Source organism: Halichoeres trimaculatus, unplaced genomic scaffold (genome assembly GCF_033239565.1).
Source record: "Halichoeres trimaculatus isolate MK-OKI-2021-1 unplaced genomic scaffold, fHalTri1.1 fHalTri1_scaffold_6, whole genome shotgun sequence".
Taxonomy (NCBI): domain Eukaryota; kingdom Metazoa; phylum Chordata; class Actinopteri; order Labriformes; family Labridae; genus Halichoeres; species Halichoeres trimaculatus.
The window spans coordinates 19,484,619-19,508,055 of record NW_027437184.1 but is presented as its reverse complement, the minus strand read 5'-3'; the positions used below and the strand labels follow the sequence as shown (position 1 = coordinate 19,508,055).

General features: G+C 42.2%; 1 protein-coding gene across 1 annotated transcript in view; it reads left to right on the top strand.

The window, feature by feature from the left end:
• LOC141791392 (rho guanine nucleotide exchange factor TIAM1-like) overlaps positions 1 to 23,437 on the top strand; it is a 61,484-nt gene that overhangs the window by 9,302 nt on the left and 28,745 nt on the right. Inside the window, exons 2-11 of the mRNA XM_074671819.1 lie at positions 9,143 to 9,243; positions 11,301 to 11,953; positions 12,809 to 13,095; positions 14,068 to 14,337; positions 14,438 to 14,669; positions 15,286 to 15,458; positions 16,035 to 16,259; positions 17,518 to 17,703; positions 20,762 to 20,908; positions 21,091 to 21,162. Of these exons, the coding sequence (XP_074527920.1) occupies positions 11,308 to 11,953; positions 12,809 to 13,095; positions 14,068 to 14,337; positions 14,438 to 14,669; positions 15,286 to 15,458; positions 16,035 to 16,259; positions 17,518 to 17,703; positions 20,762 to 20,908; positions 21,091 to 21,162 (2,238 nt within the window). The 5' untranslated portion in view covers positions 9,143 to 9,243; positions 11,301 to 11,307. The remainder of the gene's footprint in view (positions 1 to 9,142; positions 9,244 to 11,300; positions 11,954 to 12,808; positions 13,096 to 14,067; positions 14,338 to 14,437; positions 14,670 to 15,285; positions 15,459 to 16,034; positions 16,260 to 17,517; positions 17,704 to 20,761; positions 20,909 to 21,090; positions 21,163 to 23,437) is intronic.

Genomic DNA, 23,437 nt, shown 5'->3' with positions numbered 1-23,437 from the left:
CTCAGTCTTCTTCCACCTCAGCACACATCACTCATCTTTCTACCTGTGGCCCCACACTTGATTCCACCAGCTCACCGTTGCTCTAACAGCCTCTCATCCCCCTTTCAACGCTATTATACCCTTTTTTTCCAGCCCCTCTTGCCCCTCTTGTCTCATCTCCCCTGTCCCAACCTCCCACCTCAATCAGTCTACCTTTGCCGAAAACCCTCTTATCCCCTCCTGTCTCTCTCACTTACCCATCCACCCTGTTATTTCCACATCCTCTCAGCCAGCTCAGAGCGGAATAGCTGCCAATTCAGCCCCATTCACACCTGTTTGTATTTGTCTGCAGGTGTCAATAAGTGTCAGTGTCTGACAACATGAAGTGCCATGATGAAGTGTGATTGAACTCAGCCAGTATTGAAAATACTGAAAAGTATCGAGGGAAACAGCGTGAAAGATTTTCAAACTAAAGGTTCAGACACAATTACTTCCCCAGTGTTTGAATCTTTAGACCCCTAATGAGAAAACGAAGGATGAAAACACTCACAAAAACTCTGTTAAGGTAAAATAGAGACAAAACAAAGGGTGGGGATCCCCTTTTCAAGCCCTTGTGTTACTCAATTATTTCAGGCTTAACAGCTCTTCCCTAATGTTTGTCCAGTCCTCTGTCTTTACTTATTGCCATGCCAACCAACTTGAGAGGAAATGAGTCTATGCAACACTAACACAAAAAATAACATTAGCTATCAAAGAGCACTGATACCACTGAAACTGTAGCTCTATGGATATTTGAGTTTCTTTTACCACCTGCACAAAGAACAAACGCCCCTCCACATCAGTAAAGTTCTCCCCTTCAACTCTGAGGCCTTTTCTTGTAGTGACTCCTGGCTGCTCCTCCCCCAGGCTGCGCCTTGCCCTGCAGGGTTTCTACGGTTACCAGCCGAATCTGGAGCACAGTCAATGTCTCGCCCCGCTCCTCTTGGATAATTAAACAACACTTCTTTGGCTGCCGCTTCTCACATATTTGGAGCAGCAAATCACCACATGAATATTCAGTTGATTGGTTGTGATCGCTGGGAGGGGATTGTCTTTGCAATCACTGTTTCATCAGGGAGAGTGTGTGAGCTGGGACTGAGCGATGGTTTGAATTAAAAAAGGGAAGAGACTTATGAGAATTTAACTTTAAGCAAATGAGAGTCTGCTGTTTGTCTTGCAACCTGATGCACTTTGAAACAAGAGGATTTCAAGAAGCAGAGTAACCTGCAACAGAAGCCCACAATGGATTTGATTTCGGTTTACACGGCTTAATCTGCCCCTTCATCTCGGAACAAGCAGGAGAAGAAGGTGCTGTGATCTTTTAGTGTAAAACCTCACATTAAAATATACATCTGGAGAGATCATAATGGGAGGTGTAAATCTACGGGGTTTCCTGTCTTTGATTCATACAGTAACACGGTGATAGCTGAGTTTGCACTCAGCAGCTCCAGAGTGGTTCAGAGTCTCAGAAGCTACACACACTCATTGACTCTCCTGAGCCTCTCACTCAATGGAGGAGGACTTGTGGTAGGAGGATTTTCTTTAAAATATGGTAATCCCGACTGCACCGTGCTGCAGAGACAGTCAGCTGAAATCTGAGTTAAGGAGCGTACAGCGTAAGCTCCCAGAGAGACGGGGGAGAGTGTTTAATGAAGTTAGTGACACTTGAGGAGTAAAGTGGAGTGATTTGGCTGACACTGAATTCAAATAGCCTTATTTTTTTTATCAAATCCTCAGATGCCACACAAATTCTGACCTACAATCTGTAATATGTGTCGTTTACAGATGTCCTGACTACAGAGCTATCTTTTCCATTATTTTTGTGTTTCATTGAACTTGGATTGTCACTCACTGGCACAGGAGTTGGCAGTTAATTTGCTTGCAGCATACTCCTAAATCCTTGTCTTTCTTCCCCACTTCTCTGTTCGCAGATGACAAATTAAGGGGACTAATGAATAACAATCATCTCATTTCCTCCCACTCCACTTTCTTCTGTCATTTCTCTATGCTGTGCCCTCCTAGGCAACCTCGAAATCAAAGCACTCTTCAGGAAGGAATTATGATTTGTCTCTCACCAGTTAAAAGAAATTAATGTTTGATTTAGAAAGCAGCCCAGACTCATGCTCACAGGCGCTCTGTTTGTGTGTGTGCATGTGTGTGTTTAAGCCATGAGAAGTGGGGGAGGAGGGGCGCGTGTGGTGCGTGGCTTGTCAGATCCCAAAAGGATGAATAAGAAGCTAATCTCCCTCTCCCAGGGAATTCTCTCGGTGATGTTTCAGACAGTCCCGTCTCCGAGGGACTGTGGGAGTGCAGTGGAGTGCGTGCTGCCATCTCTGCAATGGGATGTTTTCAGAGCATATCTGACTGTTATCTGGACACCAAATTTATAAATAGATCCTCCTCAAATGTGAACAATGCACACTCAGCTAGGTGTTCACTTGCAGACATGCACTCAGGAAGAAGTCCTGATCCTTATTGGTTTAGACCACTGAGCCACCCTGCACCTCGTCCTGATCACAAGGCATCCACGCTGTGTTTGTTATCTTTCAAGGCAGGTTTGCTTAGCGTCAACAACAACAGGGAAGCCCCGGTGTACAGTCATGCATGGATGCATGCTTGCAGGTGTTTGTGAGTATTTTTTTAAGTGTGCAGCTTTGTATGCAAATGGAAACCATAGCAACACTGATAAAACAGTCTCCGAGAATCCCTTGGTAGTCTATTTTGACTTCCTGGGAATGCCCCATCCAGAAATTCCTTTTTTTACCCCCCAGAGTGTCAACCTCAGCGACTTCATTCTCTGCTCTGTAGGAGGGGTACGCTAACCTCGTGAGGAATGCTAAAGGTGCGGGAAAGAGCCTGAGGGGGGGGTGAGTTTACTGATGGTGTCATGTATTTTGAGGCTTGATGGGGGGTCAGTCAGGGTTCGACAGGGGCAGGGAAGGTCAGGGAGAACATGCAGGCTGAAAGCGTCTCTGGTTACAGCTGTGTCTAGACTGCTTCTTTTGTTGTCTATTTTAAGGTTGGACTGTTTTCTTTTGATTGTTTTTTTTAGGTTGAGTAAAAGGAAAATGATGAAACTACACTTTTGTTGTGTCACAACTTAACAGCTTTGCATCCTGTTATTAATTCACAATTGGAAACTTCTGTGTTTACGCAATACTTAGATTATTGTGTGATCCTCATGAGCGCATTGGATACATTGCAAATTTTAAGTCTTTCCTCTTGTTATTGTTCCACATTGTGATTTTACAACAAAGAGCAAGGCATGAGTACTTTTTCAACACAGACTTCAAGAGTAAAACAACAGTTCATCACTCAGTAAAACATGAGTGTCTGCTTGTAAAGCTCAAGACAACAACTTTTACATCAATAACATTAAGATGGTTTGTTGTCATTTCCTGATAAAAGGCCTGTTATAAGAGTGACTAAAAATGCCATCATTTGTAGTCGGTGTCTGATTTCAGCAGCCGCCCCAGCCTGCAGTCTAGACTTTGACAGGCTCAGAAAGGCAATGAGACAGGTTTTGTTAGACTTCATTGACAGTACATTGGTGTACAGTAGTGCTCATCAGCATCCACGTCATGGCCACTTTGAGTCTTTAGAGCTGAGCTGTGTGTGTGTCATGTAGGGTGGAGTTGGGAGACAGGTGCAGAGATAAAAAGATTGGCATTGGGGGGGAAATTGGGTGTGCCTGCTCCATGACTGTTCTGACAGGCCTTTGGTATTTCTCCAAAGAGTGTGAGAGCATGTGTGTGTATGTGTGTGTATGTGTGTGAGTTGGAAAACCGGCTCTATCGAGATTCCCCTGGGATCGTGCAGGTGTGTGCGACTGAAAGTATGCGCGCCTTTGTACTTTTGTTGTCAGTTGTGTGCCACAGGAAACGACCTGCATGAGTGTGAGTGTGATTGACGTGAGAGCCCATAGGTGTTGAACATTGTTCTAACGCAGGGGCGCTTATGTGGCAGTATGAGTCTGACAGCTCCAGCGCAGAGCTGTTTCTGTCTGTAGATAAGTGGCGTAACCAATCCCAAGGCGATACTCTCCCGTCCCTGTGATTGTCTTTCTCAAAGTTTACCACCATCATACCCATCCGGAAGAGTCTTTTACAATGTGAGGTCTCAAAGTTGCCCTGACACCGCCTAAAATGCAGTTTTACATATATGGTACCATAACTAATTGATGCCAAAAATGAATTGGACTCATGTAAATTAAAAAGCAGGAAAATCACTGAAAACATCAGTTAAGTGCTAAAAGACTGATGAGTGCCAGTCATAGTTAAATCAGAGAAATTTGTGTTTTACCTCCAAAACTTGTATTATTCTTACCCCATAACAGGGTTAGCTTAGCTAGTTGTTATTACTATCATTTAAATACCATTTACACTGATGGTGAAGGAGAACTAGGTGAACAGGTCAGGTATGAATCAGCACCACACCTATATCCATACCCTGTCCTTTTAATTGCATCATCCTTAGTTTCATATCTTCTATTCATTCTCTACAGCTTTGTGTCTCCTGAAAAATCTCCACTGTTTTTATCCACTAAAATCACAAACACTGATTACCCCACTGTAAAATACATGGCCCTAGTCCCCACAGTGTCATCCATATATTTCTAACGCAGTTTTTCATCAGCTGCACCATATTGGAAATGCTGTCTTAAGACTGAAGCCCTGTGATTGGTCTGTGGAGCAGCATGTTTTTTCCTGCATCAAGTAATTTACAGAACAGTCAAACATCAGCCGTACATGGGGCGTACTTTTCATCTCCTTGACCTCCCCTCTCTTCTTCTCTCAGTAGTAATTGCAGTGCAATCAACTTAAGCATTTATCAGCCCTACTTCAACATAACATGCCCAAAGTTGCATTAGTTCACAATGGACAAGCAAGCGGAAAACATAACAGGACTGGAAACAGGTTATCTGACTGGTATAGAAATCAAGAGTTTTAGACAAGTATTGCAGAGCAACACTGAAGCTTGGATGCAAAAGTGTACTAACATAGTATCAGACCACTGCGTCAAAGCTCTGACCAATCAGATCCAGTATTTTATCAAAAACAGTCATATAACAATTAGGCATGTACCAATACCGATCCAGGTATTGGGTATCGGTGTATACCCCCCAAGAGCAGGATCAGTCCCAGTGGGAAAGGGCCGATCTATGGTGCCAATCCAGGCAACCAGCTCTGGGCTTTTTTTTAACCAGCGCTCTAGGCTACTTGATTTGATATGTTTCCTGTGATGCACTTTCTTTGTCTTTTGCTGCATCACCAGTCAACAGGGTATAAAAATTTACATTTGAGTATAAACTCATGGACATGCTGAAGCTTTGTTTTACAGGTAAACTTTTGAATATTTTATAGTTTAAATAAATATTGACACTGGTATCGGGTCAGTATTGGTCGATACCTAAAGCCCAGGTACTGGTATTGGTATCAGAACCAGAAAAGTTGGATCAGTGCATCCCTAATGATAATGAATGCATATCTCCAAGGTCAGTGTTGATGAATTCAGTAAATAGAACATCTACCATAAAGCGGCATAGCTTTAATTTTTCTGTTGTTTTGATTTTAAATTTTGTATTTAGTAAAATATTTCACCAGTATGGAGTTTCATTTTCACCAGCATTGTTCTTTATCCCCTCTTTGTTTGTATGTGTGTGTGTGTGTTTGTGTTGTGTGTGTGTGTGTGTGTGTGTGTGTGTGTGTGTGTGTGTGTGTGTGTGTGTGTGTGTGTGTGTGTGTGTGTGTGTGTGTGTGTCTGCGTGTGTGTGTGTGTGTGTGTGTCTGTGAGTGGGCATGCCTGCATGGTAATGATGCTCTGGCTGCTGTTGCGCTGCCCATTGTGTTAATACACTCTCTCAATGTGTTAATATACTGCGAGAATGAGAGAGACTGAGGGAAAGAGAGCGAATAATTATGTTTCCCCTTTTGTCTCGGCTCCCTCAATTAAACCCAAAGAGAGGCAGCCAGAGCACATGTCTACTTATCCACTTATAGCTCAGCAACAATAGGACCCCCCAATGTCTCTCTGTCTATCTCCCCTTGCCTGTCTCTCTGTCTGTCTCTCACTCTAATTCCTCATTTCCACCCTGTTTTTCCTCTTTTATATAAACTTCTATTCATAGCACCAAACCCCAATATTTTTTTTATCACTCCTTCCCCCTCTGCCTAAATCAACCTCTGCTCCATCCCTCCCTCTGTATGTGTTTTTGCCTCCAGCTTTGCCTCACCTCTTAGCTCTACAGGGGTTTAGCAGAGAGTTCCTCCCCCCTCCTCCCTTCGTTAACCTCCTCCTTCCTCCATGCTTTGCTGCAGGGCAAAGGGAGAGGAAAAAATGAAGAGACTAAACATTTTCGACTGTACAGCGCCAGAGGAAAGGCTGCGGTTTGATGTCCCTTGTGTTGTGTCGGGGGGGGTTGTTTTGTTTGTTTGGCCTGGGTGTGTTTTTTTTACCTTCACTCCACTGAATTTGTACAGGAGACGTGAAGAGGGATGAGTAATAGTAATGCTCAGAGTTACCTAGATCACCTTTTTTTATCATTAGGTGAAATTGCTTTCTGATCTTTCTCTAAATCATTTCTGATTTTATGTTTGTACATGTTCTCAACAAATTCAACCAAAGATAGATGGAAAAGTAAGCAGCACTAGCTCCAAAGTAAATATCCTGTATCTGTGAATCATCGTCAGTAATATCATCATCATTAATACCCTGCATCTTTTTGTGTGTTCCTGTTTGTTTTGGAAGGGTGGGTGGCCAGCATGTGGGCTTGGATAAGCTGAGGAAGGACAAGAAATGAAGAGGGGAAGGAGAGAATATGAGAAGAAGAGGAGGAGGTGGAGAAGTATCAGGGTCAAGTTTAGCTTATGTAACCGCTTCCCACATCGGGGGGTAACATTTGCTGCAGAAGCTGCGGTAAATGTTTGGATACATAAATGGAGACACATGCTGCCATGGTGCTATGTCGGGGTGGAAGTTAAACATGAGCTTCTTTTTGCATCAGCACCCATGAAATTTTCTGGAAGTTTCAAGGAGCTCTGTCCTTGGATTGTTTGGCCTTACTTGTTCATACATGTTCCTGGCTCTGTGAAGTGTTTCCTGACGGACAACTGTGTTGGCAGAAAAGGGGCCAATGAGTCACTGGTTACTAGGAAGCAATGAAACCTACGCTTTACTTAACAGATGGCTGTGCTGACATCTTCACTTTGCTCCTTAAAAATACTTCTTCTTTCTCTGAGAATCATCATTATCCATCCTGTTATGTTTTGCTTTTGCAGTTTTGTACTCCCTGCATTACATAAATGTCCCTGTTGCAGTGAATTTTAAAAATATTTCTGGCTAGTTGTGGAAAACTTTATGAGGTTTTCGAGCAAGAACTGCTATGTGCTGAAATATGTGTTTTAGGGCCACATTGGGAAGTTAATTGACTTAAGTTTATGCACATAAAAAATAAGCACAAAAAGTAAGACAGTTTGTGATTGATAGATTATTTTGTTGTAACATTGCTCCTTGGCAATAAACAGCACGGTGTGGGAAAGTCTATTTAATTCTCTTTTAAATGGAGCCACATTTGTAATATTCTAGTGAGATGAGCAGCAAAGCTGAATATGTGGGTTATCTCATCTCATCTCATTTACCTCAGCTTATCCGGGTCCGAGGCATGGGGGCAGCAGTGCCATCAGTAAGGCTTTGTGGGTTATGCCCATGAAAAATTTGCCAAATCCTCTCTGTCAATGCCAAACAACCAATTCTACCATTAAAGAAGCATTTCTACAACAAAGAAATAGTCCACCAAACACAAACTGTCTTAATTTTTGAGCTAAGTCAAAATGAGTGCAGCTCTAGCACTCCTTTACTTGCTTACTTACTAACTGTCTTCGCTTATCTCACTGTTACATACTCCTCCTCTCTGTTTTCTACAACTGAGAACTAATAATACAAACACTGACAGCATTATTTGGTTTTTATCAACCATAAGAGCAGCAGCTGTAGTCAAAGTGTAGTCAAAGTAATGATATTCTCATGCCAGCTCTGTTGACCAGATGGAACAATTGCATGAAACATTGCCAGTAATCATAATTCGGCAGATAACTGCAATCTGGACGGACCCTGTGCTCATTGACATCTGCTTCACCATTGATCAGGGCTGTATTTTCTCTCTTTAAGTGTCTTTTACATGATCATAAAGAGATTTTATTTTCCTGGTTATTGGCTCATCAAAACACAATCACATCTGATAGCTGTGTTTGCAGCAATAAGAGCAACAGTCAGCCCCCTAGGTTCAGGCCTCTGATTGCTTTACCCATCCTGCTAAAAAGGATCATCAGCTATATTTGGTTGGATTCTTGTAACTCAAAAATAAATTGTGTTTTTTCCAGTTGTTTGCTAAAAATATGTACAGAGCTGCTCATAAGCTGGCGTGCTCACACTTGCATACCTTCACTCCATGCATGGCACATTATGGAAATCACAGTCTTCTTTGAGCAGCTCATGGCTGGTATTAAGGAAAATTAGGTCGTGTTGGCAAGGATCATTTAATTGACTCTTAAGCTTTAAATCATTTCTCCATAGCTGCTTTCATCTTCTGTCACTTCACATCCAGTGTGTGAGTGTGTGAGTGTACGAGGCTCTTTGTCTGCAGGGAAACAAGGGGTGTTTTTCCCTAATGTTTGGGGCACATGCTCAAACATGTCTGCATGGTTTTGAGTTGGCACTGACTTTCAGGGTGCTCTTCAAAGAAACTGTGATTGTTTGTGATGCCCCCTCCCCACTTTTTTGGCCCTGACAACACCACTGAGCTTTGTTTTTGACAATCTGTGAGTTTTTGATTAATTTGCCTTTTTTTTAAGGACTCCAGGCTCACTGACCACAGCTCCCTTCACCGTCTTTGATCCTTTATCCTGTCTCTCATCCTTTTGAATCCCCCTCTCCTCATAGCTTTCTTTTCAACTCAACGTCACGCACTTTATATGAGGTACCTGGCAGATATGCAGAAGTTTCAGAGCAACCCTCCAGTTCCTCGCCTTCTGTCTCCTCCTCAGTGTGCCTTTGACACACAGGGTCACTTTGAAGTTGTGAGAGCTCCCCTGAAATACCTCACTCTCTCTTTTCTTGTTCCTCTCAGGGCGAACTGACTGTCGTTTGAGGATGTGTGGAGGATCATGCAGCCTGTGAAAGATGACACCATCCTGATGATGAGAAGCTGGTGATGCTGCTTAACTACAGGTAACCCCGGCTTGTTCACACCAGTCTGTCATCACTGTAATCCCTAATAACCTTTGATTTTGTATTGAATTGCAAAATTCCACCAGCTTACATAAACACTTTTGCTTGTTTCAGCTAGCAATGAGCGAGTTCTGAATACAAGATTAAATAAACTGCTTGAACACATTTTTTTTAATGTGATAGAGCACATTTTTTCAGTCTCTCTCCCTCTGCAGTTTGAGCCTACACTGAGAACCTGATGGTGTGGGTTTGATGATGTGTGACTCACAGAGGATCAACTGATCTGACAGCAGTTGACTCAGCAGCTCCATCTGCTTATATAACAGGAAGCAGGAGATGAAGGAGATTGGAAGAATGCAGCAAAAGACTGATATGTTTGATAGTTTTGGGCAGTAAAACTGATAATTTAACAGCAGTGAGAGCTGGAAATACTGCAGACAGGATTGTCACGGTCCATTTGTTCTTTGTAGCTATGCTTATTTGTATGTATTATGATGAAAAGTAGCTTTTAAGTAGTGTAAGGAAAATGTTTATTTTAATCTCTTTGTACTTCTTTTTAAAAGCATTCTGAGTCCTTTACTAGTACTCTTGCAAAGCCTCTGTGAGATGTAAGATGTGTATGCTCTAAATACATTTTAAATGAGCTTTATTGTCCTCATGCTACCCCATTCTGGTGAGTTCTCCCTGACAAATTACCAAACTTTCTGAGTCTGTTAAATCAGCCAAATCCTGGCCATGCAGTTTCCACCTCAGCTGTGGACGCCTGATCTCATTTGCTTGACAGCTCAACTATACAAAGCGTTCAAAGACACCCTGAATACCTTTCACCAAACACAGACGATTAACGGGCAGCCAAATGTTAGCCATTCATCCAGCACACAGATTGACCTGGTTTTCAGCCATAAATGTGACACAGTAAGCATGCCAGTGTCAGTGGGAGGTAAGACTGTGAGAGGATGATGACTTAAGCTGAGTGTGTTCCTTATGTTAGCAAAAAATGATCCCTGAAAAGAAGTTGTTTTTCAAGTTTTAATTGAATTTGTGTGGTGTATTGGTTCTGTAATTGAATATAAGATAGAATAGAATAGAATAGAATAGAATAGAATAGAATAGAACTTTATTGTCATTGTAACAAGTACAACAAAGTCACAGCAGTAATCAAGAAAACAAAAGTAAGAAAGTGTATAGAAAGTGCAAAAAGGTCCATAAGAAAATAGATGATGACAGCTTGTCCATCATTCTCCAGTTCAGCCAGCCTCCACCTCCACAGGCTCCAGGACTGAGCGTCTTGAGTCGTGCTCCATCTCTGTCTCCTAGATCCTATCTGCTCACAGCAGGTGAAGCTCTTCCAATGTGGCGTTGGTGTCTGATGTTAGCTCTGTTAGCCATGTCTGTGAATAGCATGATGCTACTCTGCCTTCTGGTATTCCCTCCGTTACTGGGTTAGCACAGCTAGCTAGCTCCATCTTATTGGAGATAGATCTTATGTTCCCATTAGCAATGGATGGAAGGACAGGTCCATGTCGTTGCTTCTTAGCTCACACCTGAGAACCAGCACGTCGTCCTCACCTCCTCCTCCTCACCTTGTGGGGAGACATCAGGCCTTGCACCAGTTAGCATTGACATGCTACAGGCTGCAAACTGCTGAGTTCACATGTAAACAATGCAGTCATGGTTACATGTAAGATCTCCAGACAAACACCGGGTAGTAAAAACATCCCTGAAGCCACAAAAAGTTTTGTGTCCATGACCAACGAATGAGCCATAAAAAGTAATGATCCACTCCAAATACAAAGATTACGAAAAAGAGACAAAAATTACAAGAAACTGACAAAGAAGAGAGAGCTGGTGCAAAAGGCAGCCATAGCCAACAGGGCGGCGCCTAGCAACACAAAATAAAGTAAGATTAAGGTACCTAGAGTTTTAAAAGTCAGATATGTCAAAGAACATTTAATATTAATAACAAACATTCCTCATTTCTTTACAGAGTGAGAAGTTTCACTCAAAGCCTAAAAAAATAATGGTTGATAACTTTAATTCTCTTCTTCTGTCTTCAGTTGAATCATGGGAAATGTGGAGAGTCAGAATGGGGACAGTGGTTTCTATGGTGATGTGACAGGACATCTCTCCCGCAAACACACGTCCCGGTCACTCCGTCTCTCCAACAAGCAGCAAATTACCCGACGTTCCCGGCACTCCTCTTCAGTGAAGCAAGAGCACAGAAACTCTGAGGCCTCAACTCGCTCCTCCAGCACCCCAAGCATCCCACAATCCTTAGCAGAGAACGGACTGGAACCTTTCAACGCCGCAGATGAGTTTGGAGAGTTCGGCATCAACCCCCACTGGACTCAACGTGTCGCTATGACTATGAGACCAGAGTCCTATCAACAGGATGACGACCCTTTAGCCACGCCAACTCCTGAAACCTCAGAGGCTGACACTCTGGCTCATGATGGAGGAGAGGACTCCATGGGGGAGGGAGAGGGGGATATAATCGGAGAGGAAAGGTATCTCCAACGCATGACTGAGGGACCACGGGATGGAGGGAGCTTTAAAAAGAAGAGGTCAAAGTCGGCGGACATGTGGCGGGAAGACAGCCTGGAGTTCTCTCTGTCTGATCTGAGCCAGGAGCATCTAACCAGCACAGAGGAAATGATCGATGGAGGAGAGGAGGAGGAGGAGCAGTTTACTCGCCCTCGAGGCAGCGCTGGTGAGGATGATAAACACTAAAACTACTAAACCTTTGTAAAACCAAGTTACCACAAAAACAGCTTCTTTAACTTCCTTTTTTAGGGTGTAAGTATCTAAACTTCAAATAGAAAACAAGTGTTGTGATGTGTGATGGAAAACTAGTATCAGTGCACTGACAGGTGAACTCACAGATGTAACATTTTTGGGGAGTTTTATCCAGAAAACTCCAGAAATCATTCCGACTATCGTTTTTCTATTCATAAAGAGGTGTAGACAAGATACAGATGTATTTTTTTCAGATTTTCAGGTTGGAATATGCACTCTTGGTATATCTGTGCCTGTGTTCAGGGGTGTTAGCCTGATTTGATTCACTTCCACGTGATTAGGAGAAGGCAGATGAGAAGAAATTGCAGACACTCTGAAAAACACATCTGAGAAAACCTGCTGATTGAAGGTTACCTTCCTTCCCACAGTTGCAGCAGTTCACTTGATCACAGGGTTGTTAAGTTAACTGGCACTGTGCAGGAGCTGCTGGATTTCAGCTGAACAGCAGGCGGTAGCTGGTAACTAAACTGCAGAAGGTGTAAGTGCTGCCCCAGGAGGCCGGCTAGCTTGGAATAATGGATGGGCTTGCTTCAGAGACACACACTAACCCATGCTCACACCCACACACACACAGCTCTGTTCACTAAGAAAGTCATACAGATTTACAGGAGGATCCAGACACAGAGAAGAAGGTTAATTTACACGTCAAATTTTCCAAAGTAGGCTGACAGTAATTGACAGTAATCAGAAAACACAACCTTCATTTAGCTTGCAGACAACTGCACACACTGCTCAGCAATGACCACCTGTGCGTGTGTGTGTGTTGCAGGCTCTGCTGAAAGGGCATCGTCTCTGGACCATCTGTGCAGCCAGCAGAGTCCTGGCCTCAGGGGGCAGAGGAGCCGCTTTGCTAAAAACCGCAGAGAGGCAGAGTGCGACGAAGACGGGGAGGGAGAGGAGGGGCTGATGTCTCCCACTGAGGAGGATGGTGGCGGGTACGGAGCATTCACGCTCCCCTGTCGACGCTCACACTGCCTGTCTGAAGGCTTGTCAGGACTGGGCATACCGGCTGCACCGTGCCCTGCTTTCCAAGGGCGCCGTGCTCAAACCACTCAGGTGAGGGCAGACTTTATGAATGCACAAACAAACATATACAGCAAACAACTAAGTAATCAGGTTTAAGGTGTTCACTTTTGTAACTGTTGTATCCCTGAAGTTTCACGGACATAAAAATCCTTCACAGATTAAAAATTTGATGACTACCACACATTTCCTGTGTGCTCATGCTCTCCTGTTGTGTGTAGGCGTCTTATGCGTATGCATATCCAAGAGTGCCTGTTTATTTATGTAGAGGAGAAAGGGATTACAAGGAGATAGATAGAAAGTTGCTGTGGGGCTACTTGTTCAATGCTGGCCTGGTTTCTTCATTCCTTCCTCCAGAAATTAAAGCATAACATTTTTCATGCTTCCTTCACTAATCACACACACTATGATAACATGCAAAGACACACACAGCTTTTCTTTTGATCTTACAGAAGCACATTCACTCAAAGTAGAAGAAAAACTGAAGTCATATGGGAATAAATCAACATGAGATTTCTTTCTAAGACACATGAAAGTATATCCATCTGCTTGTGTAACTTTCTGTCATTGGTTAATGAAAAAGTTGCCAAACAAAACGGAAGTACTGAAGGAGTGAAACAGGGTTTTCTTTCCCACAACCCCCAAGCACCCTTGGATGCTGGAGCATCCTAAGTGTTCATTATAAATTCATCTAGCCAGGCTGAGGGGCTTGTTAGAGCGGATATAAATAGATCCACAACATAGCAAAACAAAAAGAAGAAGAACAGAGGGAGTCTCAGTTTGGTGAGAGAAGTGTGTGAAGGCACAGAGAATATTTAGATCAGAGTGAAAAGTCTCTTTTAAGCAGAAATGCATTGTAAACATGTGCAGCACACACATGTAAACACAGACAGGTATAAACCCTGAATCAGGTCAGGTTCAGTGATGTCTCTGTAATGAATGTGGATATTTAAGGTATCCAAATGTTTTATCACCCATGAGTTTGTTCTTTGTTGTTTTTCTCAGGACATCTCAGGTGTTTTGGGGGAGGGAAGTGAGTATGGCGACAGTGGCATTGATGGTGTTACCACAGAGATGGATGGAGAAGGAGAGTTGGTGACACGTCGCTGCAAGGCCATGTCTGCCTCCTTCTCTGTGTACTCGGCTACAGAGAGCAGTGTTTTCAACGGGAGCGACAGCGGGAGCAGCAGCGCAGGAGGCGATGGACGGGGTGGCGAGGGAGTCCGGGGAGGAGTGTATGAAAATTTCCGTAAGGAACTGGACAATCAAGCCTGGGTTAGTTACTTTGCGTTATCCCCTTCTCTTGTCTACCTTCATTAACACTGATAGAGACAATGTTTGTCACTGCTTCATTTTCCTTTTTTCCTCCTCCTAGACGCAGCAGGTTCGGGATTTCACAGAGGAGGCGAGCTCAGCTGTGAGTGACGAGCAGAGTAGCGGTACTCTCAGTAGTGCGTATCCATTGGATTCTCTGATTGGCTCTGCTCAGGGAACGGTCAGGAAAGCAGGGGCGCTGGCTGTGAAGAATTTCTTGGTTCATAAGAAGAACAAAAAGGTGGAACCTGCAACAAAGCGCAAATGGAAGCACTACTGGGTCTCTCTGAAAGGTGATGCATAAACTCCAATACTGTGATGCTTTTACTGTTTAACCCTACGATAACAGCAAACTTGCAATCCTGTTAACCAAAAGTGCTTCTGTAACACTGCACCAACTAGATTATTGATTTGGCAGATTAGTAATGAAAATTGACAATAAATTAAATTCAGACTCAAATATGGCCAGAAATTAACTCCAAACTGAAGCATCCTGCTTTAATGTCTCTCTGAAACACACATCTTATTCTGACCTCAGCCTGTATAATCTCCCCCTCTCTCTTCTGTTATACTGTAATCACATCAGTCTCCACACAGTCTGTGCCCTTGGTTGTCACCTCTCCCCTCCTCTCACCCTCTTCTGTGTGTGGTCTTACATTTCCTCTCCTCAGCCTCATCACAATTTAATTTTCCAGCGGCAACCATGTCTAATCCAATCTCATCCGTGTGAAATGCACAAGATACAGCATCTGCAGCTGCCTTCTGCCTGCCTACTGCCCTTATGTCTGTCATGTATCACAGCAGTGTATTGCTCAAAAGCCTTGTTTGGCTAAGTGGCTTCAAAACATGAAATAAATTACAAATACTGCACCTGTATTCATCTCCCTGTTTTTATCTTTATTCTTTAAGGCTGCACTCTCTTCCTGTATGAGTCAGACTGTCGCTCTGGGATCGACCACAACAGCGTTCCTAAACATGCCCTGTGGGTGGAGAATAGCATCGTCCAGGCTGTGCCTGAACACCCGAAGAAGGACTTTGTATTCTGCCTCAGCAACTCAGTGGGAGACGCTTTCCTTTTCCAGGTGGGGGCAACACGTGATGTTGAAAATCCATGAGACATGTCAGTGAATATCCTTACAAAGGTCTAACAGTTTGAACATTTAGCCAGAAACAAGGCTTTGTTCAGTAGGTTCTTTGCTACCAAAGACAACACCGTAGCTCACCAGCAAATACAGAGATAGCTGGGCAGAGGGATGGTCCTGATGTCCCTTGGGAGATTTGTCTGTGTGTGGCACACGCGCACATGACATTTAGCCATGTGTGGGACATAAGCCAGTCCTGTGTTTGTGTGTTCGTTATAAGTCTGACATGTTTAAAGGCCACATGTCATTCTGTGGCAGTGATCCACCACAGTGACCACTGTGTAATGTTAAAATGTGTCTATCTATATTCATGGCAGCTGTCCACAGTGGCATTCAATCAATGACTGGTGATAAAATGATGATGAGATTATAATGACCACCCCATTACAGAGGCTGATAATGGCTGTCACTTTCCTAATTTCTTTTCATTTCTATTGATACCTTTTTTAAAGCGTTGCCTGATTCTGTCAAAAGTCACTAATCTCTTTCTCCCTTCCTCATTTGTTTTTTTTCCAGACGTCAGGCCAAACCGAACTGGAAAACTGGATCACAGCAATCCACTCTGCGTGTGCCGCCGCCCTGGCTCGACAGCATCACAGGGAGGATACAGTGCGGTTGCTGCGAACCGAGATCCGCAAGCTGGAACAGAAGATTGACATGGACGAGAAGATGAAGAAGATGGGAGACATGCAGCTGTCTACTGTCACCGACGGCAAAAAAAGGAAGACCATACTGGAGCAGGTATAAAAACACAGAAAGATCAAAGCTTCTGTTTATACGGGAATGATAAGGAGGTGCAAAGACGGAGGAATCAAAAATAACATAAAAGACACAAGAAGAAGTGGAAAAACCAAGGGGGTCTTTACAGATGCACATCTTTGCACCTTTGAACTGTGCTGCATGTTCCACACTGAACTCTATGCAGTAAATCACCTCCACTGCATGGCGTCATCCTGACAAATGTTCTCAAAAAACACTTTCAAAAACAGATGGTTTGAAATATTCTGACTGGTACTCATTAGAAACACATCCAAGTGTAGCACGATGCAGAATATTTGAAACACATGTTGAAAGCCATGCGATGCACACATTAGCAAGCAGGTGAACCTGAAGTCTCTTGCTAATCCTCCCGTATTTGATGGATGTTTTGAAACAAGTCGCAGCTGGAATTTCAAAGCTCCTCTTACATAAGGCTCGTGCACATTCAGCCAGTCTTCAGCTTTTTCAACACTCCATGCATGTCTGGAGCTAGATGTCAAAGCAGGTTTGCATGTAAACATGGCATGAGAGTTAAAGAATGTGCACAAAAAAAAAGGCCTCTTGTTTTAGCCATGTCTTTGTATGTGTGTGGCATATGGCTGACTGTCAAAAATCGAAAAAAAAAAACTCATAAAAGTTCCAGGGCCTTCATCATGCAGAACAATTTATCTTTATAAAAACAGGTTTTTGATTTCTGTCTTTAAAGTCACATTAAGTGAATTTTAAAGATCAAAGCAGTAGAAGCTTAAATCTGAGTGACTGATTATATCATTATCTGACTTTCAGATCTTTATCTGGAACTACTTTAATCCCCAAAATGTAAAATATTTAAAGAGAAAGGCCTGGGAGCTATGTCAAACTGAAAGGAGAAGCATTGCTTTCATTTTGTCCTGGAATAGATAGGTATAAAGAGGAACTGCAGCAAATTAGTTGTGTTTCATTTCAAGTATCAGTCTGCATGTGTGAGTGTGTGTGTGTCACTGTGTTCCACCTCCCATGGCCCACCCTGTGATACATAGCACATAGAACAGCAGGTCGAGGGCTGGTAGGGCTTGTGTTGGTGAGTAATACCACTCTTCAGGGCCTGCAGCACTCCCACATTTCACTCCTCCTGCAATGAGCAAAAACGATCCAATAAAGAGATCTTTTCATGCATATTTCATCTTCTTTGTACAGATTGCTTAGTGTGGTTTGATAGATGACACTTAAAATACTTTTCATTTGTTTCTGGTTCTTTTAGATCTTCCTGTGGGAGCAGAACTTGGAGCGTTTTCACATAGATCTGTTCCGCTGTCGATGCTACCTGGCCAGCCTGCAGGGCGGTGAACCTCCAAACCCCAAACGCCTGCTGGGCTTCGCTTCCCGTCCCACTAAGCTGGCTATGGGACGACTGGGCATCTTCTCTGTCTCTTCCTTCCACGCACTGGTAAGATTAATAAAGTCCACCCACCCTCCTAGTACTTCACGCTGATTTTCAATACCACAAATTCCACAACTCAAATTCTGTCCTGCATGTCTTAACTTGCTCCATTGCATTGCGTAAGAAGTTCCCATTTCCAGGCCCTCTACACCAGTTCAGTTTGTGAAGTGGGTGTGTTTAACTGGCAGAGTGAGCATCCTGTCACATACTGTACGCCTACTGAAAGCAAGAATTTTGGCTTGTCTGACAAATGTGCAAACTAAAAGCCGATGAGTGTAGCCTGAGGATAAAACAAACTAAAACCTAAGAAATATTACATAAGCAGAAACCACAAATGAGCGAGAGAAATGATGAACCCCAGATCATTTGTTAGACTTTTTAAAAAATCTTTTGCAGCTTCCCTGAGATGCTTGGTACTGATGTACTAATTTGATTTTTGTTGTCTAAATCCACATTTCTGGAGACCAACAGAATGTTGCAGCCAACAGAAAGTGTGGCTCAATTTTTGAATCAGTTGTCTCTTAAACTGGCTTCCAGTAGCAGCTCCAATCAAATTCAAAGCTCTTCTTCTGGCTTACAAATCACTGATGATAAAGGCTCCTTCCTACCTGGGGTCCTTCTTCCAGGTCTCCACTTCGTCTCACCCACTACGCTCTGCTTGTGAAAGACGCCTGGTGCTCCCAGCCCAGCGGGGCTCCAAATCACTAGCCAGACTCTTCTCCTCTGTTGTGCCGAAATGGTGGAATGAATTACCCAAGTCTATACTATCCACATAGTCCCTTTTTTGCTTTTCAGACATCTCCCAAAAGTAAAAAAGGGACTTAATGAGGTTGAAGTATATTGTTGCAGCAATTGATTGTGGTTAGTTGGCTGGATTATTCTACATTATTCAAAAAAAAAAAAAGAGGGGGGGGGGAATATCCACACAAAAGTGTCTGCTAAATGAAACTATGGAACTTTAGAACTGTAAACTGAAGGTTGAGGGTAAAATCCCAGATCCTAGTGTCCACATACAGAAGTGCCCTTTGGCAAAACACAAACCCCAAACTGCCCCTGATGCTTAGCTTTTGGTGTGTGAGTGGGTTTATTTAAAACTGGTGGACTCCTCACATAGCAGCCATCAGTATATGAATGAAAACAGGTTAATGCGACAAAGATATAAAAGCGCTTTGAGAGGCCAAAGACAAGATGATGACATAAAAACAGCCCACTGTCGGTCAGTCCATTTGAACTAGGCCTGATGATCTTTGTAGCTTTCTCAAAGTCTGAAAAAAAATAGTTAGTGAACTTGCAACAACAGGCTGGAAGAAGTAAATCTCCCTTTTGTGCAAAACAATTTGGGTTGTCTTGGGATCATTTTTAGACACATTTTAAAGCTTTCAAATCAGAGGTTCAATTAAAATCCTTGGCAGTGCTAACAGCAGCTGTAGAATCATTAGTTTTTATGGAGCCTTTGTTTTCACTCTGTTTCAGATTGACTCTGGTTGTGTGTTAAAACCAAAAAAAATTGCTGTTCAGACCTTTCACTGAACACAAGCTCCTTGTTAGGATGACTAAATTCAAGGAGACAGATACCTGCTCACATTAACATACCTGCACACTCACTGTCATTACCTATCACATTCAGATCATTCTCTCCACAAACACACCTGATGTTGACTGTTTTAGTATGTGGCCAAAAGCCAGATCATGAGCCCAATGCTCTGCTCTGTGCTTGCGTCGTCACCTCGAGCGTCTCAAGAATGTACAGAATGAAAAATTCCTGAGGATGGAATGATATACATGCTGCTGTGAAACATGCAGCCAGGAAACAAAGAGAACAGTGGAGTGAAGGAGGTGGGAACAGTACTTCTTTAAAGACACACACACATACACGCACAGATAGACACACACAACATCAGAAGTTCCTGGTGTTTTTTGTGATTGGTGAATCAATACGAACTCTGTTAGTAAGCTGCCATCCCTGAGGCACTTTCCCACAAACAGGCTTAACACTCTGCTCTGTTGACCCCTCCCCTCCTCCTTTTTCTGCCTACACCCTCACTTCCTTCATCTCTCTCTGTTTCCTACTTTATCTCCCACAGTCTCTCCTTCTCCGCCTCTTTTTTTCACACTCTCATACTCTCTGTTTCACTCCACTGCGTCTTTTTTTACACATTCTCCATCCCCAAGTTCAATATTACATCCCCTCCTCTCCTTTCTGAATTGCAGAATTGTGAATAAGTTAAAGAGTACTTTAAATGTGCATATTGTTAAAGGCAGTTTTATATTTGCCATGCATAATGTGATGAGAAAACTGAATGAAAAAGTCACAGAATAAAGAGCATGGTGATTAATTAATGAAATGCTTTAACATAGAAAAATGAACCATTACATTTCTTATAGCAAAGCTGTCCTCTTGTTAAACTCCTACACTTTTTTCTCTCACTCTTTGTTTTCTAATTTCTTTATTTCTTCAGCAATTCCATTAACTCATCAAGATATTTAATACTCAAGGTCAAAGTGAGATATCAGTTCAGAGGAGCATGAATTTCTCTTGTGTGCAGCTTATATAAGAAGAGTCTGAAAGACAGTTTGACCTATTATATTTGACGTGTTTTTCTCATGAGCAGTGACAGGTGAAGACACCAATGAGCACCCACCTACACACACCAGTACAGTATGTGCACATTCATGGAACATACATGTGCAACACAGTATGTTCCTGTGAACCATATAGTGAGTCAGAGCTGCTCTCATCGCTCAGTGGTTCAATGTGAATTAACCCAGAAATGCCAGGAGTGGTTTATAGCTCAATGTGTGGGTCACCGAAAGACATGAGAGGTTGAAAGTGTTCAGTAAGAGCCATTAGCATCTACTGCACTGCTGAAAATGTGATTATATGTGTTGGTTTGTTTACATGCCGGGGTGTTAGACGTGACTCAGACAAACGCAGACGCTCACTGCTGTCAAACATGCGTAGTTTCTTACTGTATCTGGTTTCTTTTTGCATTCCTTCTTCATAAACTCTCCAATGGAGGTTTTTCCACCAGGTTCATGTTTTCTTTTACTTTCTCTGTCACAGGTATCAGCACGCACGGAAAGCAGTCTCAGGAAGCGAAACCAGGCCGTGCCTCGAACTTTCAGCAAACGCAGGAGCCGCTTCTCGTCCCTTTGGGGGCTCGACACCACCTCAAAGAGGAAGACCGTGGGACATCCTTCAATCAATCAGGTTTCTGCTGTCACATTTTCATAGTACTGTTTCCAAGACACAGCCAAATGTGCATTTAAGTTTTTTCACAAGTTGATAAATGTTCAGAATTGTTCAGTTGAAATGTGAAACTTAATAACTACTGTACTGTATGTGATGTGTCTTGATGCAGTTTTATTGGATGCTTCTCTGTGTGGTTGCAGGTGTTTGTTGATAAGATGGAGCAAACAAGGAAGCCCCTGGAGCAGATTGAAGACTCTTCCAGTGAGAAATCTGTAAGTTGGACATCTTTCAATGGTCTTTTTATTGATATCAATATTAAGGAAAATAAGAAGGTTGGTCATGAAATAACACTTTTTTTCCCCAATGGGTAACAACACTGGTCTCAAAGAAAAGAAAGCAACAAAGGAATAATTATACAAAGTCACCCACCCATCCGCCCACCCTCCCACAATAACAAAAGTAGTAAGGGGTATAGTACGACACAATGAGCTGATCATTCAATAAATCATAAATTACTAACAAATGGTTACAGAAAGTTTAAAGAAATTTATTTTTTTTATAAAATCTAGTCTAAGGTAATGAATGCACTAAAAGGATAGAGTATATATATATATATATATATATATATATATATATATATATATATATATATATATATATATATATATATATATATATATATACATAGATCCATACACAGAAAGGCATATACACACATAGATATATATTTAGAAATAAAAATAAAAAAAATAAAATAATGATAATAATAATAATAATAATAATAATAATAATAATAATAATAATAATAATAATAATAATAATAATAATAATAATAATAATAAAATAAAATAAATAAGTGGGAAAAAGGAAAAATAAATACATATATTTAAAAAAAAAGCTAGTCAAAAAAGTCTGTCTTGGGTTTCTAGAAAAAAGTCAGGAAGGGGCACTAAACCCTGTTAAATCTGTTTTCTTTATCTTGTAGATTGAGACATAATTTTCTCTAAATTTAAGCAGTACATAGTGTTTTTGATCCAGCGCGAAAGAGAGGGAGGAGTGGAGTCCCTCCACTTTGTAAGTTGGACATCTTCACTGCACTAGAAGTACCATTACCGTTCAGTGATCCTTTCTTAAAAAAACAAAACATGCTTCAAAAAAATTGGGAATACTTATCAGAGATAGGAGTTGGGTGTGAATAGGTTTTAACTCTATTTAAGAAGTTTCTAGCCTATAAATCAACCAAAAGACACAACCAATACTATAAGACTTACAGTAATAATCTTTTAAAGGCTTTACTCAAAGTTCCTTCCTTTTTTATCAAAGCATTGACTACAAAGACCTAAAGCTCATGTAGCTGCAGGCTTATTCCTCATTATTGTTGCCTGTTCGATAGCTTACATGAAAACTACTGAAGCATCTGATGAACCTTTGTACTGGTATAATAGGTTATGGTCGCCTTAAGACCCCAAGGCTAGCTACATTTCTCGTTTATCCCACCTCCTTTTACTTAACCGAGATCTATTTGGTGCTTCAGCTCTTCTGTAAGGGGGTTATCTGAGGAAGACACAAAAACCCTGAGCCCTTCTGCATCACTAAGCATTTCTTTGAGGTCATTCCAAGCTCTTGCAAAAATGTTTTCAGACATTCACTTCCCTTCTGGCTGCAGAGTGAAAGGAGAAATTTGCAGGCTATGAAAATTTAAAAAGCTCAGAATGCTGTTCTCTCCTCGATGCTATCAGGTGAATCTTTAATTTTCTCAAATGTCAAAGTTCTCCTTCCTCATAGACTAGCCTGAGCCTACCATAACCAGAAATAACACCTTTCTTTTTACTCTATACCTTTCTGGCTTGTCAAAAGCTACTTTCAGATCAGTGTCGACACGTTCTCATTTTCTTCTTTACACTTGCTCCCAGCGATTCCAAATCTATCAGCATCACAGTGCATCGACTGGAGGGATATTTCTGTCTGGGAATCCCTCTGAGACAAAGTTGATTTGATATGTTCAGATCATTAGCTCTCTGATGTTTCAACAAATTACGCAGACATTTGCCTCCCAAGGAGCGGGCAGTTTCACGCCATCTGTGCTCCAGTGTGTCTCTGTTGGACTGATCACAATTTGGAGACAGTTGCAAATAATGAGTAATAACTTTAAAGGACAGATAGATCAACCAGAGTGTTAGATTTCCTGTCCCTTTCTCAGCCTGGTTAATGAGGAGTTAATATGAACTGTAAAGGAGAAATGTCCAATTACCCATGGGTTGTGCAAGGACAACATGTTTTTTCAGTAAAGGCAGCAGAGATGGGAAAGAGAGAGGAGGAAGAAAAGCCTCTGTCTGAACTTAAAAAAATAGCAGAAAACTGCAGCAGTATCCTACTCTGGCTGCAGGGGCCCCCAGTGGCACCATGGGAGATTGATTTCCTTCCACCCACGCCTCTGCTTCTGCTGGCAGGCTATGGGATGACATTAAAGAAATGCATCCCATGCAACATGCTTCAGTTGGTTGTAAAACAGAGCTGGAAATGCTGCATCAGTAGCACAGAGCATCT